The sequence below is a fragment of the Odocoileus virginianus genome, chromosome 11, assembly GCF_023699985.2.
Source record: "Odocoileus virginianus isolate 20LAN1187 ecotype Illinois chromosome 11, Ovbor_1.2, whole genome shotgun sequence".
NCBI lineage: Eukaryota > Metazoa > Chordata > Mammalia > Artiodactyla > Cervidae > Odocoileus > Odocoileus virginianus.
This window is the reverse complement of record NC_069684.1, coordinates 16,114,929-16,136,300: the sequence shown is the minus strand read 5'-3', so window position 1 is coordinate 16,136,300 and position 21,372 is coordinate 16,114,929. Positions and strand designations below refer to the sequence as shown.

At 38.7% G+C, this 21,372-nt stretch overlaps 1 protein-coding gene and 1 non-coding gene across 2 annotated transcripts in view; both read right to left on the bottom strand.

The window, feature by feature from the left end:
• Positions 1 to 21,372, bottom strand: part of SHCBP1L (SHC binding and spindle associated 1 like) — a 35,520-nt gene that overhangs the window by 6,639 nt on the left and 7,509 nt on the right. Inside the window, exon 6 of the mRNA XM_020898456.2 lies at positions 4,991 to 5,096. Within this exon, the coding sequence (XP_020754115.2) occupies positions 4,991 to 5,096 (106 nt within the window). The remainder of the gene's footprint in view (positions 1 to 4,990; positions 5,097 to 21,372) is intronic.
• On the bottom strand, positions 9,225 to 9,298 carry TRNAG-UCC (transfer RNA glycine (anticodon UCC)). The gene has a single exon. It is a non-coding gene; the product is annotated as a tRNA-Gly (tRNA).

Here is a 21,372-nt window from a genome sequence, read left to right as displayed (position 1 = left end):
ACCTTGAACAAACTTTAAAACTTCTGTGCATCATTGAACATTATTAAGAAAGTCAAAGGACAACTACAGAATGAGAGAAAATATATGCACACATATATCTAAAATGAATATAGTATCTATATAAAGAATTCATAATTGATAAAAAAAAAAAGACAAACAACCCAACTAAAAATAGGCAAAGGACTTGAGTATATCTCTCTCCAAATAAGACACACAAATGGTTAACAAGCACATGAAAAGATGAAATGAAAATAAAAATCACAATGGGATACCACTTCATATCCGTTAGGATGACTATAATGAAAGAGACAGATAAGTGCTGATAAGAATGTGGAAAAATCACAACCCTCATACACTGCTGGTGGGAACATGAAATAGCTCAGCCTCTGTGGAAAACATTTTAGCGGCTCTTTAAAAGGCTCTTTAAAAGGTTAAACATAGAATTACCATACTCAAAAGAATTGAAAATAGGTAGTCAGACTAATATTTGTATATGTTACCATTCACAATAGGTGGAAACAACTCAAATGTCTATGGACTGATGAATGGATAAGCAAATCGTGGTATATACATGCAATGAAATATTATTCAGCCATGAAAAAAATGACATACTGATACATGCTCCAGTGTGGATGAACCTCAAAAACATTATGCTAAGTGAAAGAAGTCAGACACAAAAGGTCATATATACTATGATTCTATCTATACGAAATATGAAGAATAGGTAAATCTACAAAGACAAGAGATTGGTAGTTGTCAGGGCCTGGGAAGAATGAGGTCAACAGTTGGATGGATACAGGGTTATATTTGGGGGTGATGAAAATGTTTTGGGACTAGATAGAGATGACAGTTGCACAAGATAGTGAAATAATATTACTAAATGTCAGTGAACTGTTCACTTTAAAATAGCTCATTTTTTAATGTGAACTTCATCTCAATTTCAAAAAAGGGAAAAAATATACAAGAAAGAGAAAGAATAACCAAAAGCACAGTCTCTCTGAGGAATCAGGTAACAACAGACTCAGTAGTGCAGATGGAAGGGAACTGATTATTCTTCTTTACACCTGGTATATTTTCAGACACACTTTACCACACACATTACCACACTTTCTGAAGCATTACAGGGAAACAATGATAGATACATGACTGAGATCTGAATGGCAAAATAGTAATAATATTAGTAGTTTACATTTTTGTGGTAGGCACTTTGCTAGAAGATTTACATAAATTATTTTACTTAAGCCTAATGACTCTATAGAATAGACTTCATTACTCCTTTTTATAGATAAGGAAATAAGAGAAACTATGTAAGTTTTTAAATCCAACCCAATTATTATGAAGAAAAACTATGAATCAAACCTAGATTTCTATTATTTTAAAGCTTATATTCTTTACCACCACACTATCCTGCGTTCTAGACAAAGAAGGAGCAGGATAGAGTTCTATGATGAACAATGGGGACATTGATATTTCCCCTAAATATAGGAGAATAACTAATGTTGAACCTTAGTTTAAGTACTGAAACAAATACTGCTTATCTCTGTCAGGAATGATTCAGAAGTCAGACTGAGTCTAAAACTAAAGACAATCATCACAATTTGACAGAGTTAGAGAAGTTAAGACATATTTAGTTCAACTGACTGGAAGGATATTTAGGACGTTAATTCAATAGAGAATACAGGAGGACTAAGGACAGGCTGTGTACAAAAGAACAGTAAGTTCAAATTTAGGGTTGTTATCTGTTAGTGAGACATAAGGTAAAGATGCTGAGAAGAACTTGTAGTGATGTTGATCAGCAAAAATGCAAGAGGGGATAAATTTACTGAAAAATCACTGCATGCCAGGTACTGCTAGGTATTTTATATATAGGATTTAACTTCATCCTCAAAAAAAAAATAAAGTTTAGTGGTGGTATTGGTGGTGATAGTTGTGGTGGTGGTGGTAGCCATCATACTAGTAGAAAACATTTATCGAGCACTTACTATGTGCTGGCCATTATTCTACGCACATCACAAATATGAATTCATATAGTCTCTATAAATAAAGAACACAGTATTATCCCTATTTTACAGACGAGGAACTAAAGCACAAATGGGAAAACAGCTTGTTGAAAATCACATAACTAATAAGTGTCAAAGCCAAACTCTGCATCCAGGCAGTTTGGCTCCAGAGATCATCCTCTTAATCAGCACAGTTTTCTCTATAAATAAAGAACACAGTATTATCCCTATTTTACAGACGAGGAACTAAAGCACAAATGGGAAAACAGCTTGTTGAAAAATCACATAACTAATAAGTGTCAAAGCCAAACTCTGCATCCAGGCAGTTTGGCTCCAGAGATCATCCTCCTAATCAGCACAGTTTTTCTCTCTCTTTAAAGCACTCTGGAAATAAAGAAATTGGGGTTCAGAGTTAGGCAGCTTGCCCAAAACAGGCTATTTAAACACTGGGCTACCTGACTACAAAGTCAATGCCTTTTCACTACACTACTTGTAAAGATCACCAGCATAATGATAATGGGCATAGATAAAACTGTTTAAGGAGAGAGTATGCTGCTAAGTCGCTTCAGTCGTGTTCAACTCTGCGACCCCATAGATGGCAGCCCACCAGGCTCCCTCATCCCTGGGATTCTCCAAGCAAGAACACTGGAGTGGGTTATCATTTCCTTCTTCAATGCATGAAAGTGAAAAGTGAAAGTGAAGTCACTCAATCGTGTCTGACTCTTCACCACCCCGTGGACTGCAGCCCACCAGGCTCCTCCGTCCATGGGATTTTCCAGGCAAGAGTACTGGAGTGGGGTGCCATTGCCTTCTCCGAAGGAGAGAGTGTAGAGCAGGTAAAAGACTAAAGAATCTTCAAAGTTGAGAAAACTGTTAAAGGCTTATATACACAGCTGTGACTAGGTACACCACCTCAAAGGTAAATCTAAAATCAAAGATCTGAGCAAAGTAGAAATTGATGATGCTGCCTTATCAGAGTAGTCTTCCTCTCATTGTCCTGTTGTCTGAAGTTTGTGGATATTTACTTACACAAATGAAGACAGGGTTGCAAAGCACTGAATAAAAATTACAGAAATATTTTACTGTTCTATAGGAAAATAAAGCCAAAAACAGATTTAAAAACAAATAAAAAGATAGGCAAAAATAAAAATATTTTAAAAGGGTAGAGATAAAATCTATACCTTACTTTACAATGATGTTTCAAAATATGTTTACAAATGTAGTTGGTGGAATAATTGTTATTGAAAATCTGATCTAGTAAGCAAATCAAAGGAAAATTAAATTTTGCTTAATAAAAATTGGTAGGATAACAGACAAGACCAGTCTAATCAGCCAGGCTTTATCTTTATTCACTCTCCTACTAGGTATTAAATACCATCCTTTCTGGACTTCTTTTAGTTCCTCATATATACCCCATACTCTGTCAAACATGTACTCATTTACTATTTAATGAAAAATGCTCAGCACCCACCTTATGCCAATCATCATGCCAGGTGACTAGATGAATGCTAAACATACTCCCCTTGCTCTTAAGAGCTAGTATATTAATAGTAAAGGAGACAGACATTCAATAGGTAGCCACAGAAAATATTTAACACAGTTATGATAAGGAAAAGTGACAGTAAGGGAACATGCAGGGTGCATAGGAGTATGTAGTCTATGTATTCTGGAAGGTTGAGCAAGTTTTTTTCTGTGGAAACGACATTTAAATTGATACCTAAAGGACATACAGTAGCTCTCTGAAACAATATGGTGTACACCAAGATGTGGTTTAGTGAGGGAGGAAGGGGTATATGAAGGTGATGATGGGATAATAAACTCACAGAAAGCTGTAATTAACACCTGGGTGGATGGTGGTGCTATTTACTGAAAGAGAGAACTCCAGAATGTAAACTAGTTACTGGATAAGATCATGAATTGAAGTACTCAGGAGATAATTAAGGGGTGATGGGCAATAGGTAGAGACATACAGGTTTGGGGCTCAGAACAAAAATGTGGGCTGTGGATACACATTTTAGATTATCAGTGTATATAACTGAAGGCATGGGAAAAGATCACATAAATCTCTTAGGCATATTATAGTGCAGAAAAAAGATAAGTTCCAAGCATTTAGAGGACAGAAGGAGAAAAAAAAACAACAACAACTAGAGAGATTGAACCAGCAAAGTATGGGAACAGAAGACAATGAAAAACTATTCAAGGAGAGAGCTGTGAAATACTACTGAGAAGTCAAGTGAGATGACTTAAAACATTTCCCCGCTTGGGCTAGTTAAATATACACTCATCCTTTAGGTTTCATCTGAGTTATTTTTCTCAGCCAGCATTGCAGAATTCCTAACTCTGCTTATGTTCCCTTCCTAAGGGCCTCCTGTATATACTCCTATCATAGCATCTATTATTATATTATTCTGTGTTGCAACTGCAATAGCCTATTCACTTATCTGTGTCTCCACCATAGGGCTTCCCAGGCGGCTCAGTGGTAAAGAATCCGCCTGCCAATGCAGGAGACGTGGGTTTGATCCTTGGGATGGGAAGATCCCCTGAAGAAGGAAATGGCAACCCACTCCAGTATACTTGCTGGGAAATCCCATGGACAGAAAAGCCTGGCAGGCTACAGTGCACAGAGTCACAAAAAGAGTTGGACATGACTCAGCTTCCACTAAACAACATCTCCACCATCATTCAAACTGGTCAGATGTATGGAAGAAGCAGGACTGTGGGTCTGGTTCAAAAGTGTATCTCCCTCAAATGCAGTATTTCTCATATTTCTCTCCCAGAGGTGCTAGCATAGCACCTGGCAACAAGATTAGTACTCTGTAAATAGTGTGGACATTTATTTATTTAGTATTATATGTCAATCACTGAGCTGGGTGTAATGGAGGAAATAAGACATTAATGTCAGACAAGAATCCAACCTTCAAAGAGCTTGTTTTCTAATTATATGCAGCTAAAACTTAAATTAACAAATAAGAATAAAATGTATTTCTTACCATGTCAGTAGTCATCACTTTTGCTACGATATGTGTTATAGTCTTTCCAAAGTTTCTTTGTCCTTTCCTACGCCTCAGAATTCTTGGAAAGAAAGGTCCATGGACTCTGAAGTTGAAAACATTTATTTTTAATTAAATCAATATGAAAAATACTCAAGGTACACCTACTTAAAACTTGGTACTAAGCATCTTTGAGAAATAGGTTCCATTCATTTTGAGCTTCTTGAGAGCAATGAGCAACTTGAGAGTGATGGCGTAATTGAGATCTTTTAGATAACTGAGTGTTTAAACCATTGAACTCTGAAATCTTTTCATTGTAATGAAAATCTGCATGCAACTCACTACAATCAATACCTCAATCATCTTAACTTTTCAGTACAGTAGAAAATTTCCTGATTATACTTTCATAATACATTGAATTGTAGACACTCAAAGCAGAGATAGGTTATGTCTGTGCTACTGAGGTATAAGAATATTTGGGGACCTGCCTAATTTGAGAGACTATGTTTAATTAATATTGTTTTTGTTATCTATGGAGAATTTATCTTTTGAAACAGGATAAGTTGGCTGTTGGCCTCCATCAAACAATTCTAGCTTCTTTCTTCATTGTTTTTAACTGATTGCTATTCAGCACTTTTAGAAAATTCCATTCTTTGTCTTCTTCCTGCTTTCCTTTACAGTTCCTGTTTCCTATTAATCATTTAAGTGTTATCAAAAGAAAGAAAAAAAATTAAGTATGACTTTTATCATTATTGTCAGCCACATTTACCTTATGTGTAATCTTTTGGGTTCTCTGCAGCACTTTGATTATTGCTTGATGCAGCCTTAATACCAATATTTTTCAGTTTATGTTTCAATTACCAATATTTAAAATAATTTATTGAGATATAAATAATGTATAAGGTTGTGTTAGTTTCAAGTGTACAGCAAAGGGAATCAGTTATGCATATACATATATCCACCCTTTTTTTAGATTCTTTTCCCATATAGGTCACTACAGAGTATACAGTAGAGTTTCTTGTGTTATAACAGTAGGTCTTTATTAGTTATCTATTTTATATACACTTTGTAGTGTGTATATGTCAATCCCAATTTATTTCTCTCCCCTCCCCTTTATACCCTGGTAACCATGAGTTTGTTTTCACATTTGTGACTCTACTTCTGCGTTTTAAGTAAGTTCATTTGTACCCTTCTTTTTAGGTTCCACATAGAAGCAATATCTCAGTTACCAATATTTTTGTGAAGCTTAAAATTTCAGAGAACTGTTCCTAAGTATTTATCATTCCAATGATTAAATATTGAACTCTAAGATATTAGCAATGTCCTCCAAAGGAAAAGTTTCATTTAACATTTCAACATCAAACCCATTCAGCACTTTTATACCTATTTAAGCAAATTTTGATTTGAGAAAGAGAACTACTCGTACATTTTTTTCACCATATATCTAATTACTAGTTGTTCAAAGAGTAAAGCAACTTACATGCAGGAAATAGTTTATCATACAATCCTAGCTTTAAAATTAAAGGTATATGTCAGTGATTTTCAAAATTATACTTCTAATAAGGTATAATTTACATAACACTCATTTTAAGTGAACCACTCTATGAGATTTCACAATGTATACACCCATTTAACTCAATCATAACACTCAGGATATAGAACATTCCCATCGTACAAGCTCCTTCATACATCTTTGCAGTCAGTCCTCAACATCGACTTTCAGAAATCCACTGGTCTCTTTGTCATAGATTTTCCTTTCTTGTAATTTAAATTGGAGGATAATTGCTTTACAATGTTGTGTTGGTTTCTGCTATCTAGCCATGTGAATCAGCCATAAGTATACGTGTGTCCCCTCCCTACTGAACCTCCCCCCCACCCCTCACCCCATCCCACTCCTCTAGGTTGTCACAGAGCACTGGGTTGAGCTCCCTGTGTTATACGGCAACTTCCCATTAGCTCTCTATCTCATATATGGTAATGTTTCAGTGCTGCTCTCTCAGTTTGTCCCTCCCTCTCTTTCCCCAGCTGTGTACGCAAGTCTGTTCTCTATGTTGGCATCTCTACTCCTGCCCTGCAAATAGGTTCATCAGTACTATTACCTTTTTTGTAATTTTAAAATGGAATTTTAAAGTAGAATATGCTATGTACTCTCTTGTGTCTAGAGTTTTTCAGTCAGACTATTTTGAGATCCATCATGTTATTTTGTGTATCAGCAATTTCTTTACATCACAGAAAAATATTTCATCATTCAGTTCCGTTCAGTCACTCAGTTGTGTTCAGCTCTTTGCGACCCCATGAATCGCAGCATGCCAGGCCTCCCTGTCCATCACAAACTCCTGGAGTTCACCCAAACCTATGTCCATTGTGTCGGTGATGCTATCCAACCATCTCATCCTCTGTTATCCCCTTCTCCTCCTGCCCTCAATCTTTCCCAGCATCAGGGTCTTTTCAAATCAGTCAGCTCTTCACATCAGGTGGCCAAAGTATTGGAGTTTCAGCTTCAACATCAGTCCCTCTAATGAACACCCAGGACTGATCTCCTTTAGGATGGACTGGTTGGATCTCCTTGCAGTCCAAGGACTCTCAGGAGTCTTCTCCAACACCACAGTTCAAAAGCATCAATTCATTAAGATTTTCTATATACAAGATTATGTCATCTGCAAGTAGAGATAATTTTCATTTTCCTTTTTGGATCTGGATGAATTTATTTCTTTTTCTTTCCTATTGCTCTGGCTAGAACCTCCAACACAACTGAATATAAGAGTGGACCTCATTGTCTTGTTCCTGATTTTAGGCAGGGAAACATCCATTCTTTCATTGGTAAATATGATGTTATAGAATTTTCACAGATGGCCTTAAACAGGTTGAGGAAGATCCATTCTATTCTAAGTTTTCTTAGAATTTTTATCATGAAAGAGGAATTTTGCCAAATGATTTTTCTATAACTTTCGAGATGATAATGTGGCTTTACTGTGTATTATATTGATTTATTTCCATATGTTAAGCCAACCTTGCATTCCTGGGATAAATTCCATTTGTCACAGTGTCTAATCTTTTTCATATGTTGCAAGACCCAGTTTGTTAAACTATTGTTGAAGATTTTGCATCTATATTTATTTATTTTATTCATTTATTTTTTATTTAAGTCTTTTGGCTGTGTCCTGCAGCATGTGGGACCTTAGTTCCCTGACCAGGGATTGAACCCAGGTCTTGTGCATTGGACGCTCAGAGTCTTAACCACTGGACCACCAAGGAAGTCCCTGCATCTATATTTATATAGGATATTTTCTGCGGTTTTCTTGTGATATCTTTCTATAGTTTTGGTATCAAGGTGATAATGGCCTCATAGAATGAGTTCAGGAAATAGTTCCTTCTCTTCTTATTTTTTGGAAGACTTTGCAAAAAAAAAAAAAGTGTTGGCTTCCCTGGTGGCTCAGTGGCAAAGAATCCACCTGCCGACACAGGAAGACACAAGAGACACAGTTACAATTCCTGGTTTGGGAAGATTCCCTGGAGTAGGAAATGCAAACCCACTCCAGTATTCTTTCTGGGAAAACCCAAAGGACAGAGCAGCATGGCAAGCTACAGTTCATGGGACTGCAGAGTCAGACATGATTGAACAACTAAACACACACACACAGGTAGGACTTCTTTACCCTCTTGGCTTCTTTCAAAATATTTTTCTTATCTGTGGTTTTCTTCAGTTTAAACATAATATGCCTATCTGCACAATTTGGGAGTATTTGTCCTACTTGGTGTTCTCTAAGTTTCTTGGATCTGTGGCTTGGTGTCTTCATTTAATTTTGGAAAATTTTCACCATTACTAATTTGAATATTTTTTTTTCAGCTGCATTTGCTTTCTTCTCTTCTGGTATTCCAACTGCATATATGTTACATTCTTTGAAACTATTCCACAGTTCTTAGATTTTTTTTTCATTATCTTTTCTCTTTGCATTTCAGTTTGAGACAATTTGTCATATCTTCAAGCTTTCTGATTCTTTCCACAGTTGTGTCCCATCTATTTGTTAGCCCTTCAAAGGTAGTCTTCATTTCTATTTACAGTGTCTTTGATTTTTAGAATGATATTTTAATTCATTCTTACAGTTTCCATGTTTTGCTTGAACATTATCCATTTTTTTCTTGCATGTTGTATACTTTTTTCCATTAAAGTCCTTAACATTTATCATAGCTACTTTTTTTTTCCTGGTTGCACTGCATGGTGTGCGGGATCTTAGTTCCTGGACCAGGGATCGAACCTGTGCCCCCTGCAGTGGAAGTGCAGAGTCCTAACCACTGAACTGCCAGGGAAGTCCCAATCATAGCTATTTTAAATTTCCTGTCTGGTAAATTCCAAAATCATACTTGAGTCTGTTATTGATGCTTGCTTTCCCTCCTCAGACTTGGTTTATTTCCTTGCCTTTTAGCATATCATAATTTTTTTTTTGAAACCCACACATGGCTAACAGGAAGTGAGGTAGATTAATTATTAATCCTACCAGGAGGTAGCCTGTGTTTATTTGCTGTAGTTTTATGTGTCAGAGGCTTCAAATTCCTATAATTTCCAATTTTCGGTCTCCTCTATATATCCTCAGGCTTCCTTTAGAAGCCCCAAACTACTCTTTAGAAGAGTCTGTGTCTTACAACTCTTTTAACTATAATCCAGTTATTATACTGGAATCTTGTTGGTATGGTTTTAAGATTTAGCAGAGAGGAAGTGTCTATACTCTTGTGATTACTTATCAGTCTTTTACTGAGTCTATGTCCCTGGACTGTGACCTTCACAAGTGTTTCTTAATCCTTTCTTTCCGCAGACAGGAAGGCTAGAAGGCACTAGAGTCAGAGAAATGCCTTTCCTCTAGGTGGCAAAAAGCTCTGGTAAAGACTTTTCTCCTGGAGAATAGCAGATCTTTATTATGGAGAATGCTCTGGGTATATTTCATAATGGGTACTTTTCCCTTCACCCTGCCAGAGTGATAACAGAATATTTCTTGGCTCTTTACTGAGAACCTAGTGAGACTCCTAGAGGTAAAACCCCACAAAGGTATGGGATCTCCCTAATAACTGCAGCTCCCTGTGAGTTTCTTTCATACTAGTTATCATTCAGCATCCAGCAATCTATCAAAACTACCATTTAAATGTTCTTATAATTTATGGCTGTAGCTGGTTCTGTTCAAGATAAGCAGATCTTAGCTGTGACTCTCTGAATTTACCTTTCTCAAAATTTCAGGGTGGCAGTTTGTCCTGTGATCACAGTTCTCTGATGGTTCCAAAAAAGTAATTTTCACGTTTGTTCAGCTTTTTTCTTGTTGTAAGGATAGGAATGATAACTCACAAGCTCTTTCCATGTCAGAGCTAAATCCAGAAATTCTTGGTTCTTTTTTACTATAGTTTTCATTTTTCTGTTAAGATTCTTTGTTGCTCAAATTTTGAGTCTCACTCCTTTTGCAGCTCTCTCACTTTCAGAATATCCCAACTAAATTTCCAGCTACTCTGTCAGCCCTGAACTCTGTCCTTTGTGTCACCTTGAAACAGTAAGATGGCACTTTTTTGCTACCTGAGCTATAAGAGCTGGTGATGACCCTCAAACCAAAATGCCACAAATTCTCACTCTCTACTTTGCATTTTATATGTGGACAATGTCTCCCTACTCTTTTCTTATGCTTTGGCTAAAATTAAGAAGATAAAGAAGAAAGGTAAGGAAAGGACTAGATTTATGAGATTTTTAAAAATAAAAAACCCCCAAACATTGATTTCAGTGAATTCAGTTAATATAAAAATAATTTTCCAATACTGGACGTTGTGCCTGTGCTTATCTCATAAATTCAATTCAGTTCAGTTCAGTCACTCTGTTGTGTCTGACTCTTTGTGACCCCATGGACTGCAGCACACCAGGCTTCCCTGTCCATCACCAACTCCCAGAGCTTGCTCAAACTCATGTCCATTGAGTCAGTGATGCCATCCAACCATCTCATCCTCTGTTGTCCCCTTCTCCTCCTGCCTTCAATCTTTCCCAGCATCAGGGTCTTTTCCAATGAGTCAGTTCTTCGCATCAGATGGCCAAAGTATTGGAGTTTCAGCTTCAGCATCAGTCCTTCCAATGAATATTCAGGACTGATTTCCTTTAGGACTGACTGGTTTGATCTCCTTGAAGTACAAGGGACTCCCAAGAGTGTTCTCCAACACCACAGTTCAAAAGCATAAATTAGACATCTATTTTTATAACCTATTTCAATTGGGGTGATATATATAAGTGATATGATAAAAGAATGACCATGGAAGATGGTGGAGGAATAGGACAGGGAGACCACTTTCTCCCCCATGATTCATCACAAGATCATTTGAATGCTGAACAACTTCCACAAAACAAATTCTGAATGCTGCGGAGGACACCAGGCACCCAGAAAGGCAGTCCATTCTCTTTGAAAGAAGGTAGGACAAAATATAAAAGACAAAAAGAGAGACAAAAGAGTTAGGGATGGAGAACTGTCCCGGGAAGGGAGTCGTGAAGGAGAAGTTTCCAAATAGCAGGAAACCCTCTCACCAGTGGGTCTGTGGGGAGTTTTGGAATCTCAGAGGGCAACACAACCAGGAGGGGAAAAAAAAAAACCCCACAGAATACACGCCTAACTGCAGCTCCCAGCAGAGAAGTAGCCCAGACACTTGTGTCCACCACCAGCGAGGAGGGGCTGGACAGGGAGGTGCGGGTTGAATGCTTAGGGTAAGGACCAGGCCTGAATGCCCTGAAGACAATCTGAGGGAGCTAACATGAGATAGCAACCCAAACTCTGGGATAGCCAGAGTGAGAAAAAAAAAAAAGAGAGAGAGAGAGAACTTTCCCACGAAAAGCTCTAACCTAAGGTGCAGCCTGGCCTGCTCACAGAACAAAAGATTGCATGAATACCAAAGGAGAGCTAGCCAGCTCTGTACCAGCCCCTCCCTTTGCCGGAGGCAGAGAGGCAGGCATGCGACAGCCAAAGTCAGAAGAAGAGGGGCAATCTCGGCCCCAGAGCCAGCATCCTCCACCAAACTGTGAGCAGGCTCCCAGCTGCTAACCAAGTCTTCCTGGGATCCTGGACGGTTGACATCTGCCAGGAGGGCTGCAGCCAGAGATCAGCTCCCCAGAGGAGACACACAGCACACCTGAGACAGCGCTCTCCTGGCGCTCCTAGGAAACCGAGCAGCTGGGACTGGGGAGGTGATGAAGATGCACAGCCCACCTGGGACAGTGTGCGCGCCAAGCACCTGTCACCTGAGCTGCTGGGACCTGGAAAGGGCACAAAACGCACTCCCAACCAAGTCTGTGCCTTTGTGGAGTACCCGAGAACCTGAACCTGAGCAGCGTAGACCTGGGACGTGCACGAGATGCAGGGCCTGCTTTGGGCAGTTCTCCTGCAGAGTCTGAGCAGTGTAGGCCAGGAAAGCACATGCCACCATGCGCGGGGGCAAACCCAGTGTGGCCCACAGCAGAGCGCGCCCCACACACGCCAGCGATATTTGTCCGCAGGGTTCCTCCCTCCCCACAGCACAACTGAACAAGTGAGCCTAAGTAAGTGGCCACCTTCACCCCCTTCTGTCAGGGTGGAAATTAGACACTGAAGAGACTTGCAAACAGAGGAAGCCAAAATAAACAAAGAAGAGGGAACCGCTCTAGAAGTGACAGGTGCAACAGATTAAAACCCTATAGTTAGCATTGACTATGCATTGGAAGGGGCCTATAGACCTTGAGAGAAAGTATAAGCTGGAACAAGGAACTATCTGAAACTGAACTGACCCCACACTGCCCCAAACGGCTCCAGAGAAATTCCTATTTTTACTATTATCATTTTTTATTTTTATTTTTTTACTTTTAAAATTTTTAAGTTCTTTATTACTCCTTTAATTTTCATTTTTATAACCTACTCAGTTCAGTTCAGTTCAGTCACTCGGTCGTGTCCGACTCATTGCGACCCCATGAATCGCAGCATGCCAGGCCTCCCTGTCCATCACAAACTCCCGGAGTTTACTCAAACTCATGCCCATCGAGTCAGCCATCCAGCCATCTCATCCTCTGTCGTCCCCTTTGCCTCCTGCCCCCGATCCCTCCCAGCATCAGGGGCATTTCCAATGAGTCAACTCTTCGCATGAAGTGGCCAAAGTATTGGAGTTTCAGCTTCAGCATCAGTCCCTCCAATGAACGCCCAGGACTTATCTCCTTCAGGATGGACTGGTTAGGTCTCCTTGCAGTCCAAGGGACTCTCAAGAGTCTTCTCCAACACCACAGTTCAAAAGCATCAATTTTTTAGCACTCAGCTTTCTTCACAGTCAAACTCTCACATCCATACATGACCACTGGAAAAACCATAGCCTTGACCAGATGGACCTTTGTTGGCAAAGTAATGTCTCTGCTTTTTAATATGCTGTCTAGGTTGGTCGTAACTTTCCTTCCAAGGAGTAAGCGTCTTTTAATTTCATGGCTGCAGTCACCATCTGCAGTGATTTTGGAGCCCCAAAAAATAAAGTCTGACACTGTTTCCACTGTCTCCCCATCTATTTCCCATGAAGTGATGGGACCAGATGCCATGATCCTAGTTTTCTGAATGTTAAGCTTTAAGCCAACTTTTTCACTCTCCTCTTTCACTTTCATCAAGAGGCTTTTTAGTTCCTCTTCACTCTCTGCCATAAGGGTGGTGTCGTCTGCATATCTGAGGTTATTGACATTTCTCCCGGCAGTCTTAATTCCAGCTTGTGCTTTCAGCCCAGCGTTTCTCATGATGTTCTCTGCATATAAGTTAAAAAACAGGGTGACAATATACAGCCTTGATGTACTCCTTTTCCTATTTGGAACCAGTCTGTTGTTCCATGTCCAGTTCTAACTGTTGCTTCCTGACCTGCATACAGGTTTCTCAAGAGGCAGGTCAGGTGGTCTGGTGTTCCCATCTCTTTCAGAATTTTCCACAGTTTATTGTGATCCACACAGTTGAAGGCTTTGGCATAGTCAATCAAGCAGAAATAGATGTTTTTCTGGAACTCTCTTGCTTTTTTGATGATCCAGCGGATATTGGCATTTTGATCTCTGGTTCCTCTGCCTTTTCTAAAACCAGCTTGAACATCTGGAAGTTCTCAGTTCACGTATTGCTGAAGCCTGGCTTGGAGAATTTTGAGCATTACTTTACTAGTGTGTGAGATGAGTGCAACTGTGCAGTAGTTTGAGCATTCTTTGGGATTGCCTTTCTTAGGGATTGGAATGAAAACGGGCCTTTTCCAGTCCTGTGGCCACTGCTGAGTTTTCCAAATTTGATGGCATATTGAGTGCAGCACTTTCACAGCATCATCTTTCAGGATTTGAAATAGCTCAACTGGAATTTCATCACATCCACTAGCTTTGTTGCTAGTGATGCTTTCTAAGGCCCACTTGACTTCACATTCCAGGATGTCTGGCTCTAGGTGAGTGATCACACCATTGTGATTATCTGGGTCATGAAGATCTTTTTTGTACAGTTCTTCTGTGTATTCTTGCCACCTCTTCTTAATATCTTCTGCTTCTGTTAGGTCCATACCATTTCTGTCCTTTATTGAGCCCATTTTTGCATGAAATGTTCCCTTGGTATCTCTAATTTTCTTGAAGAGATCTCTAGTCTTTCCCATTCTGTTGTTTTCCTCTATTTCTTTGCATTGATTGCTGAGGAAGGCTTTCTTATCTCTCCTGGGTATTCTTTGGAACTCTGCATTCAAATGGGTAACCTACTACTACTTTGCAAAAAAAAAGACCCTATTTTTAAAGCAAATTTCATATATATATTTTTAATAATTTTTGAGATTGATTTTGTTGTGTATTTTTAATATTGTATTTTTGAGAGTCTAATCTCTACTCTGGATTTTTAATCTTTGCTTTTTGGTATTTGTTATCAATTTTATACCTTTAAGAATCTAATCTTCGGTACCCATTTTTACTTAAGGGTATGATCACTGAATTGGTTGCTCTCTCGCCTTTTGATTCTCCCTTTCCTCCCCCAGGTCACCTCGGGCTCCTCCCTTCCCCTTCTCTTCTCTACTTAAGTCTGTGAATCTCTCTGGGTGTTCTGGGCTATGGAGAACACTTAGGGAACTGATTACTGGCTAGATTGGTCTCTCCACTTTTGACTCCCCCTCTTTTCCTCCTGGTCACCTCTATCTCCCTCTTCCCTCTTCTCTTCTCTGTGTAACTCCATGGACCTCTCTGGGTGTTCCAGACTGTGGAGAGCACACAGGGAATTGATTACTGGCTAGACTGCTCTCTCCCCTTTTGATTCCCCCTCTTCTCCTCTTGGTCACCTCTATCTCCCTCCTCCCTCTTCTCTTCTCCATGTAACTCTGTGAACCTCTCTGGGTGTCCCTCACTGTGGAGAATCTTTTCACCATTAACCTAGATGTTTTATCATCTGTACTATATGGATGGATAAGTCTTGAGGCTACTGTAAGAATAAGACTGAAAGCCAGAGGCACGAGGCTTAAATCCAAAACTTGAGAACACCAGAAAACTCCTGACTCCAGGGAACATTAATCAACAAGAGCTCTTCCAAAAGCCTCCATACCTACATTGGAACCAAGATCCACCCAGGAGCCAACAAGTTCCAGAGCAACACATACCATGTTAATTCTCCAGCAACGCAGGAACACATTTTAATGCCCTGAGCATTAAAATTCAGGCTGCCCAAAGTCACACCAAACCCATAGACACCTCAAAACTTACTATTGGACATTTCATTGCACTCCAGAGAAGAAATCCAGCTCCCTCCACCAGAAGACAGACACAGGCTTCCCTAACCAGGAAACCTTGACAAGCCACTAGTCCAACTCCACCCACAGGGAGCAACCTTCACAATAAAGAGAAACCACAAGCTTCCAGTCTACAGAAAGGCCACCCCAAACACAGCAACCTAAACAAAATGAAAAGGCAGAGAGATATTCAGCAGGTAAAGGAACATGATAAATGCCCACCAAACGAAACAAAAGAGGAGGAGATAGGGAGTCTACCTGAAAAACAATTCAGAATAATGATAGTAAAAATGATCCAAAATCTTGAAAACAAAATGGGAGTCACAGATAAATAGACTAGAGTCAACGATTGAGAAGATGCAAGAAATGTTTCACAAGGAACTAGAAGAAATAAAAAAGAGTAAATCAATAATGAATAATGCAATAAGTGAGATCAAAAGCACTCTGGAGGGAATCAACAGTAGAATAACTGAGGCAGAAGACAGGATAAGTGAAGTGGAAAAGAGAATGGTGGAAATAAATGACACAGAGAGGAAAAAAGAAAAAAGAATTAAAAGAAATGAGGACAGCCTCAGAGACCTCTGGGACAATGTTAAATGCCCCAACATCCAAATCATAGGAGTCCAGAAGAAGAAGACAAAAAGAAAGGCCATGAGAAAATACTTGAGGAGATAATAGTTGAAAACTTCCCTAAAATGGGGAAGGAAGTAGCCACCCAAATCCAAGAAACCCAGAGAGTCCCAAACAGGATAAACCCAAGGTGAAACACCCCAAGACACATTAATCAAATTAATGAAGATCAAACACAAAGAGCAAATATTAAAAGCAGCAAGGGAAAAGCAACAAATAACACACAAGGGGATTCCCATAAGGATAACAGCTGATCTTTCAACAGAAACTCTTCAGGCCAGAAGGGAATGGCAGGACATACTTAAAGTGATGAAAAGAGAAAAACCTACAACCCAGATTACTATACCCATAAGGATCTCATTCAAATATGAAGGAGAAATCAAAAGCTTTACATAAAAGCAAAAGCTGAGAGAATTCAGCACCACCAAACCAGCTCGTCAACAAATGCTAAAGGATCTTCTCTAGACAGGAAACACTGAAAAGGTTTATAAACTCGAACCCAAAACAACAAAGTAAATGGCAAAGGGCTCATACTTATCAATAATTACCTTAAATGTAAATGGGTTGAATGCCCCAACAAAAAGACAAAGACTGGATGAATGGATACAAAATCAAGACCCCTGTACATGCTGTCTACAAGAGACCCACCTCAAAACAAGGGATGCATACAGACTGAAAGTGAAGGGCTGGAAAAAGATATTTCACACAAATGGAGACCAAAAGAAAGCAGGATTAGCAATACTCATATCAGATAAAATCGACTTTGAAATAAAGACTGTGAAAAGAGACAAATGATCACAGGATCACAGGATCACAGGATCAATCCAAGAAGAAGATATAACAATTATAAATATATATGCATCCAACATAGAAGCACCGCAATATGTAAGGCAAATGCTAACAAGTATGAAAGGGGAAATTAACAGTAACACGATAATAGTGGGAGACTTTAATACCCCACTCACACCTATGCATAGATCAACTAAACAGCAAATTAGCAAGGAAACACAAACTTTAAATGATACAATGGACCAGTTAGACCTAATTGATATCTATAGGACATTTCACCCCAAAACAGTGAATTTCACCTTTTTCTCAAGTGCACACAGAACATTCTCCAGGACAGATCACATCCTGGGCCATAAATCTAGCCTTGGTAAGTTCAAGAAATTTGAAATCATTTCGAGCATCTTTTCTGATCACAATGAGGTAATATTAGAGGTCAACTACAGGAAAAAAACTTAAAAAGACAAACATATGGAGGCTAAACAACACACTTCTGAATAACCAACAAATCACAGAAGAAATCAAAATATGCATACAAACAAATGAAAATGAAAACACAACCCAAAACCTATGGGATTTGGTAAAAGCAGAGCTGTAAGGGGAAGGTTCATAACAATACAAGCTTACCTCAAGAAACAACAGAAAAAAAAGAAAAAAAAAAAACAGAAAAATCAAATAAATAACCTAACTTTACACCTAAAGCAACTAGAAAAAGAAGAAATTAAGAACCCCAGGGTTAGTAGAAGGAAAGAAATCATAAAAATTAGGGCAGAAATAAATGAAAAAGAAACAAAGGAGACTATAGAAAAAAAATCAACAAAACTAAAAGCTGGTTCTTTGAGAAGATAAATAGACAAACCATCAGCCAGACTCATCAAGAAAAAAAGGGAGAAGAATCAAATCAACAAAATTAGAAATGAAAATGGAGAAATCACAACAGACAACACAGAAATACAAAGGATCATAAGAGACTACTATCAGCAACTATAAGATAATAAAATGGACAACTTGGAAGAAATGGACGAATTCTTGAAAAGTATAACCTTCAAAAACTGAACCTGGAAGAAATAGAAAATCTTAACCAATTAATCTCAAGCATGTAAATCAAAAGTGTAATAAAAAATCTTCCAAAAAACAAAAGCCCAGGACCAGATGGTTTCACAGGTGAATTCTACCAAAAAATTTAGAGAAGAGCTAACACCTATCCTACTCAAACTCTTCCAGAGAATTGTAGAGGAAGGTAAACTGCCTAACTCACTCTATGAGGCCACCATCACCCTAATACCGAAACCAGACAAAGATGCCACAAAAAAAGAAAACTATAGGCCAATATCATGAATGAACATAGATGCAAAAATCCTCAACAAAATTCTAGCAAACAGAATCCAACAACATATTAAACAGATCATACATCGTGACCAAGTGGGCTTTATCCCAGGGATGCAAAGATTCTTCAGTATTCACAAATCAATCAATGTGAGACACCATATTAACAAATTGAAAGATAAAAACTATATGATTATCTCAATAGATGCAGAGAAAGCCTTTGACAAAATTCAACATCCATTTATGATAAAAACCCTCCAGAAAGCAGGCATAGAAGGAACATACCTCAACATAATAAAAGCCATATATGATAAACCCACAGCAAACATTATCCTCAATGGTGAAAAATTGAAAGCATTTCCCCTAAAGTCAGGAGCAAGACAAGGGTGACCACTCTCACCACTACTATTCAATATAGTTTTGGAAGTTTTGGCCACAGCAATCAGAGAAGAAAAAGAAAAGGAATCCAGATTAGAAAAGAAGAAGTAAAATTCTCACTGTTTGCAGATGACATGATCCTCTACATAGAGAACCCTAGAAACACCACTAGAAAATTACTAGAGCTAATCAATGAATATAGTAAAGTTGAAGGATATGAAAGTAACACAGAGAAATCCCTTGCATTCCTATACACTAACAATGAGAAAATTAGAAAGAGAAATTAAGGAAACAATTCTATTCACCATTGCAATGAAAAGAATAAAATACTTAGGAATAAATTTACCTAAAGAAACAAAAGACCTATTTATGTAGAAAACTATAAAACACTTATGAAAGAAATCAAAGATGACACAAATAGATGGAGAAATATACCATGTTCATGGGTCAGAAGAATCAATATAATGAAAATGAATATACTACCCAAATCAATCTATAGATTCAATGCAATCCCTATCAAGCTACCAATGTTATTTTTCAGAGAACTAAAACAAATAATTTCACAATTTGTATGGAAATAGAAAAAGATTGCCAGAGCAATCTTGAGAAAGAAGAATAGAACTGGGGGAATCAACCTGCCTGACTTCAGACTATACTACAAAGCTACAGTCATCGAGACAGTATGGTACTGGCACAAAGACAGAAATATAGATCAGTGGAACAGAATAGAAAGCCCAGAGGCAAATCCACACACCTAGGGACACCTTATCTTTGACAAAGGAGGCAAGAATATACAATGAAGAAAAGACAATCTCTTTAACAAGTGGTGCTGAGAAAATGGGTCAACCACTTGTAAAAGAATGGAACTAGAACACTTTCTGACACCATACACAAAGATAAACTCAAAATGGGTTAAGACCAAAAACTATAAAACTCCTAGAGGAAAACATAGGCAAAACACTCTCTGACATAAGTCACAGCAGGATCCTCTATGACCCACCTCCCAAAGTAATGAAAATAAAAGCAAAAATAAACAAATGGGACCTAATTAAACTTAAAAGCTTTTGCACAACAAAGGAAACTATAAGCAAGGTGAACAGACAGCCCTCAGAATGGGAGAAAATGACAGCAAATGAAGCAACTGACAAAAAAAATTAATCTCAAAGATATACAAGCAGCTCATGCAGCTTAATTTCAGAAAAATAAATGACCTGATCAAAAAATGGGCCAAAGAAGTAAACAGACATTTCTCCAAAGAAGACATAGAGATGGCTAACAAACACATGAAAAGATGTTCAACATCACTCATTATCAGAGAAAGGCAAATCAAAACCACAATGAGATACCATCTCATGCTAGTCAGGATGGCTGCTATCAAAAAGTCTACAAAGAATAAATGCTGGAGAGAGTGTGGAGAAAAGGGAACCCTCTTACACTGTTGGTGGGAATGCAAACTAGTACAGCCACTATGGAGAACAGTGTGGAAATTCCTTAAAAAACTAGAAATAGAACTGCCATATGGCCCAGCAATCCCACTTCTGGGCATACACACTGAGGAAACCAGAATTGACAGAGAAATGTGTACCCCAATGTACATTGCAGCACTGTTTACAATAGCGAGGACATGGAAGCAAGCAACCTAGATGTCCATCGGCAGATGAGTGGGTAAGAAAGCTGTGGTACATATACACAATGGAATATTACTCAGCTATTAAAAAGAATGCATTTGAATCAGTTCTAATGAGGTGGATGAAACTGGAGCCTGTTATACAGAGTAAAGTAAGTCAGAAAGAAAAACACCAATACAGTATATTAACACATACATATGGAATTTAGAAAGATGGTAACAATGACCCTATATGCAAGACAGCAAAAGAGACACAGATGTAAAGAACAGACTTTTGGACTCTGTGGGAGAAGACGAGGGTGGGATGATTTGAGAGAATAGCATTGAAACATGTATATTACCATATATGAAACAGATTGCCAGTCCAGGTTCGATGCATGAGACAGGGCGCTCAGGGCCCATGCACTGGGACAACCCTGAGGGGTAGGATGGGGAGGGAGGTGGAAGGGGGGGTTCAGGATGCAGGATGGGGGACACATGTATACCCATGGCTGATTCATGTCAATGTATGGCAAAAACCACTACAATATTGTAAAGTAATTAGCTTCCAATTAAAATAAATAATAATAATAATAAAAAAGAATGACCATACAATCTTTTTGTTTCCATTTAAAGTAGAGCAGGGCTTCCTTGGTAGCCCAGTGGTTAAAAATTTGCCTTGCAATACAGGGGACATTGGTTTGATCCCTGGTCTGGGAGGATCCCACATGCTCCGAAGTGGCTGGGCCTGTGCGCCACAACTGCTGAGCCCGTGTACCCAGAGCCTGAACTCTGTAACAGAGAGACCACCATGGCGGGAAGCCCTCGCACTGCATCAAAGAGTGGCGTCTGCTCGCTGCATCTGGAAATGGCCGGCGCACAGTGATGAGGACCCACACCTAAGACAACCAAAAAAACAAAC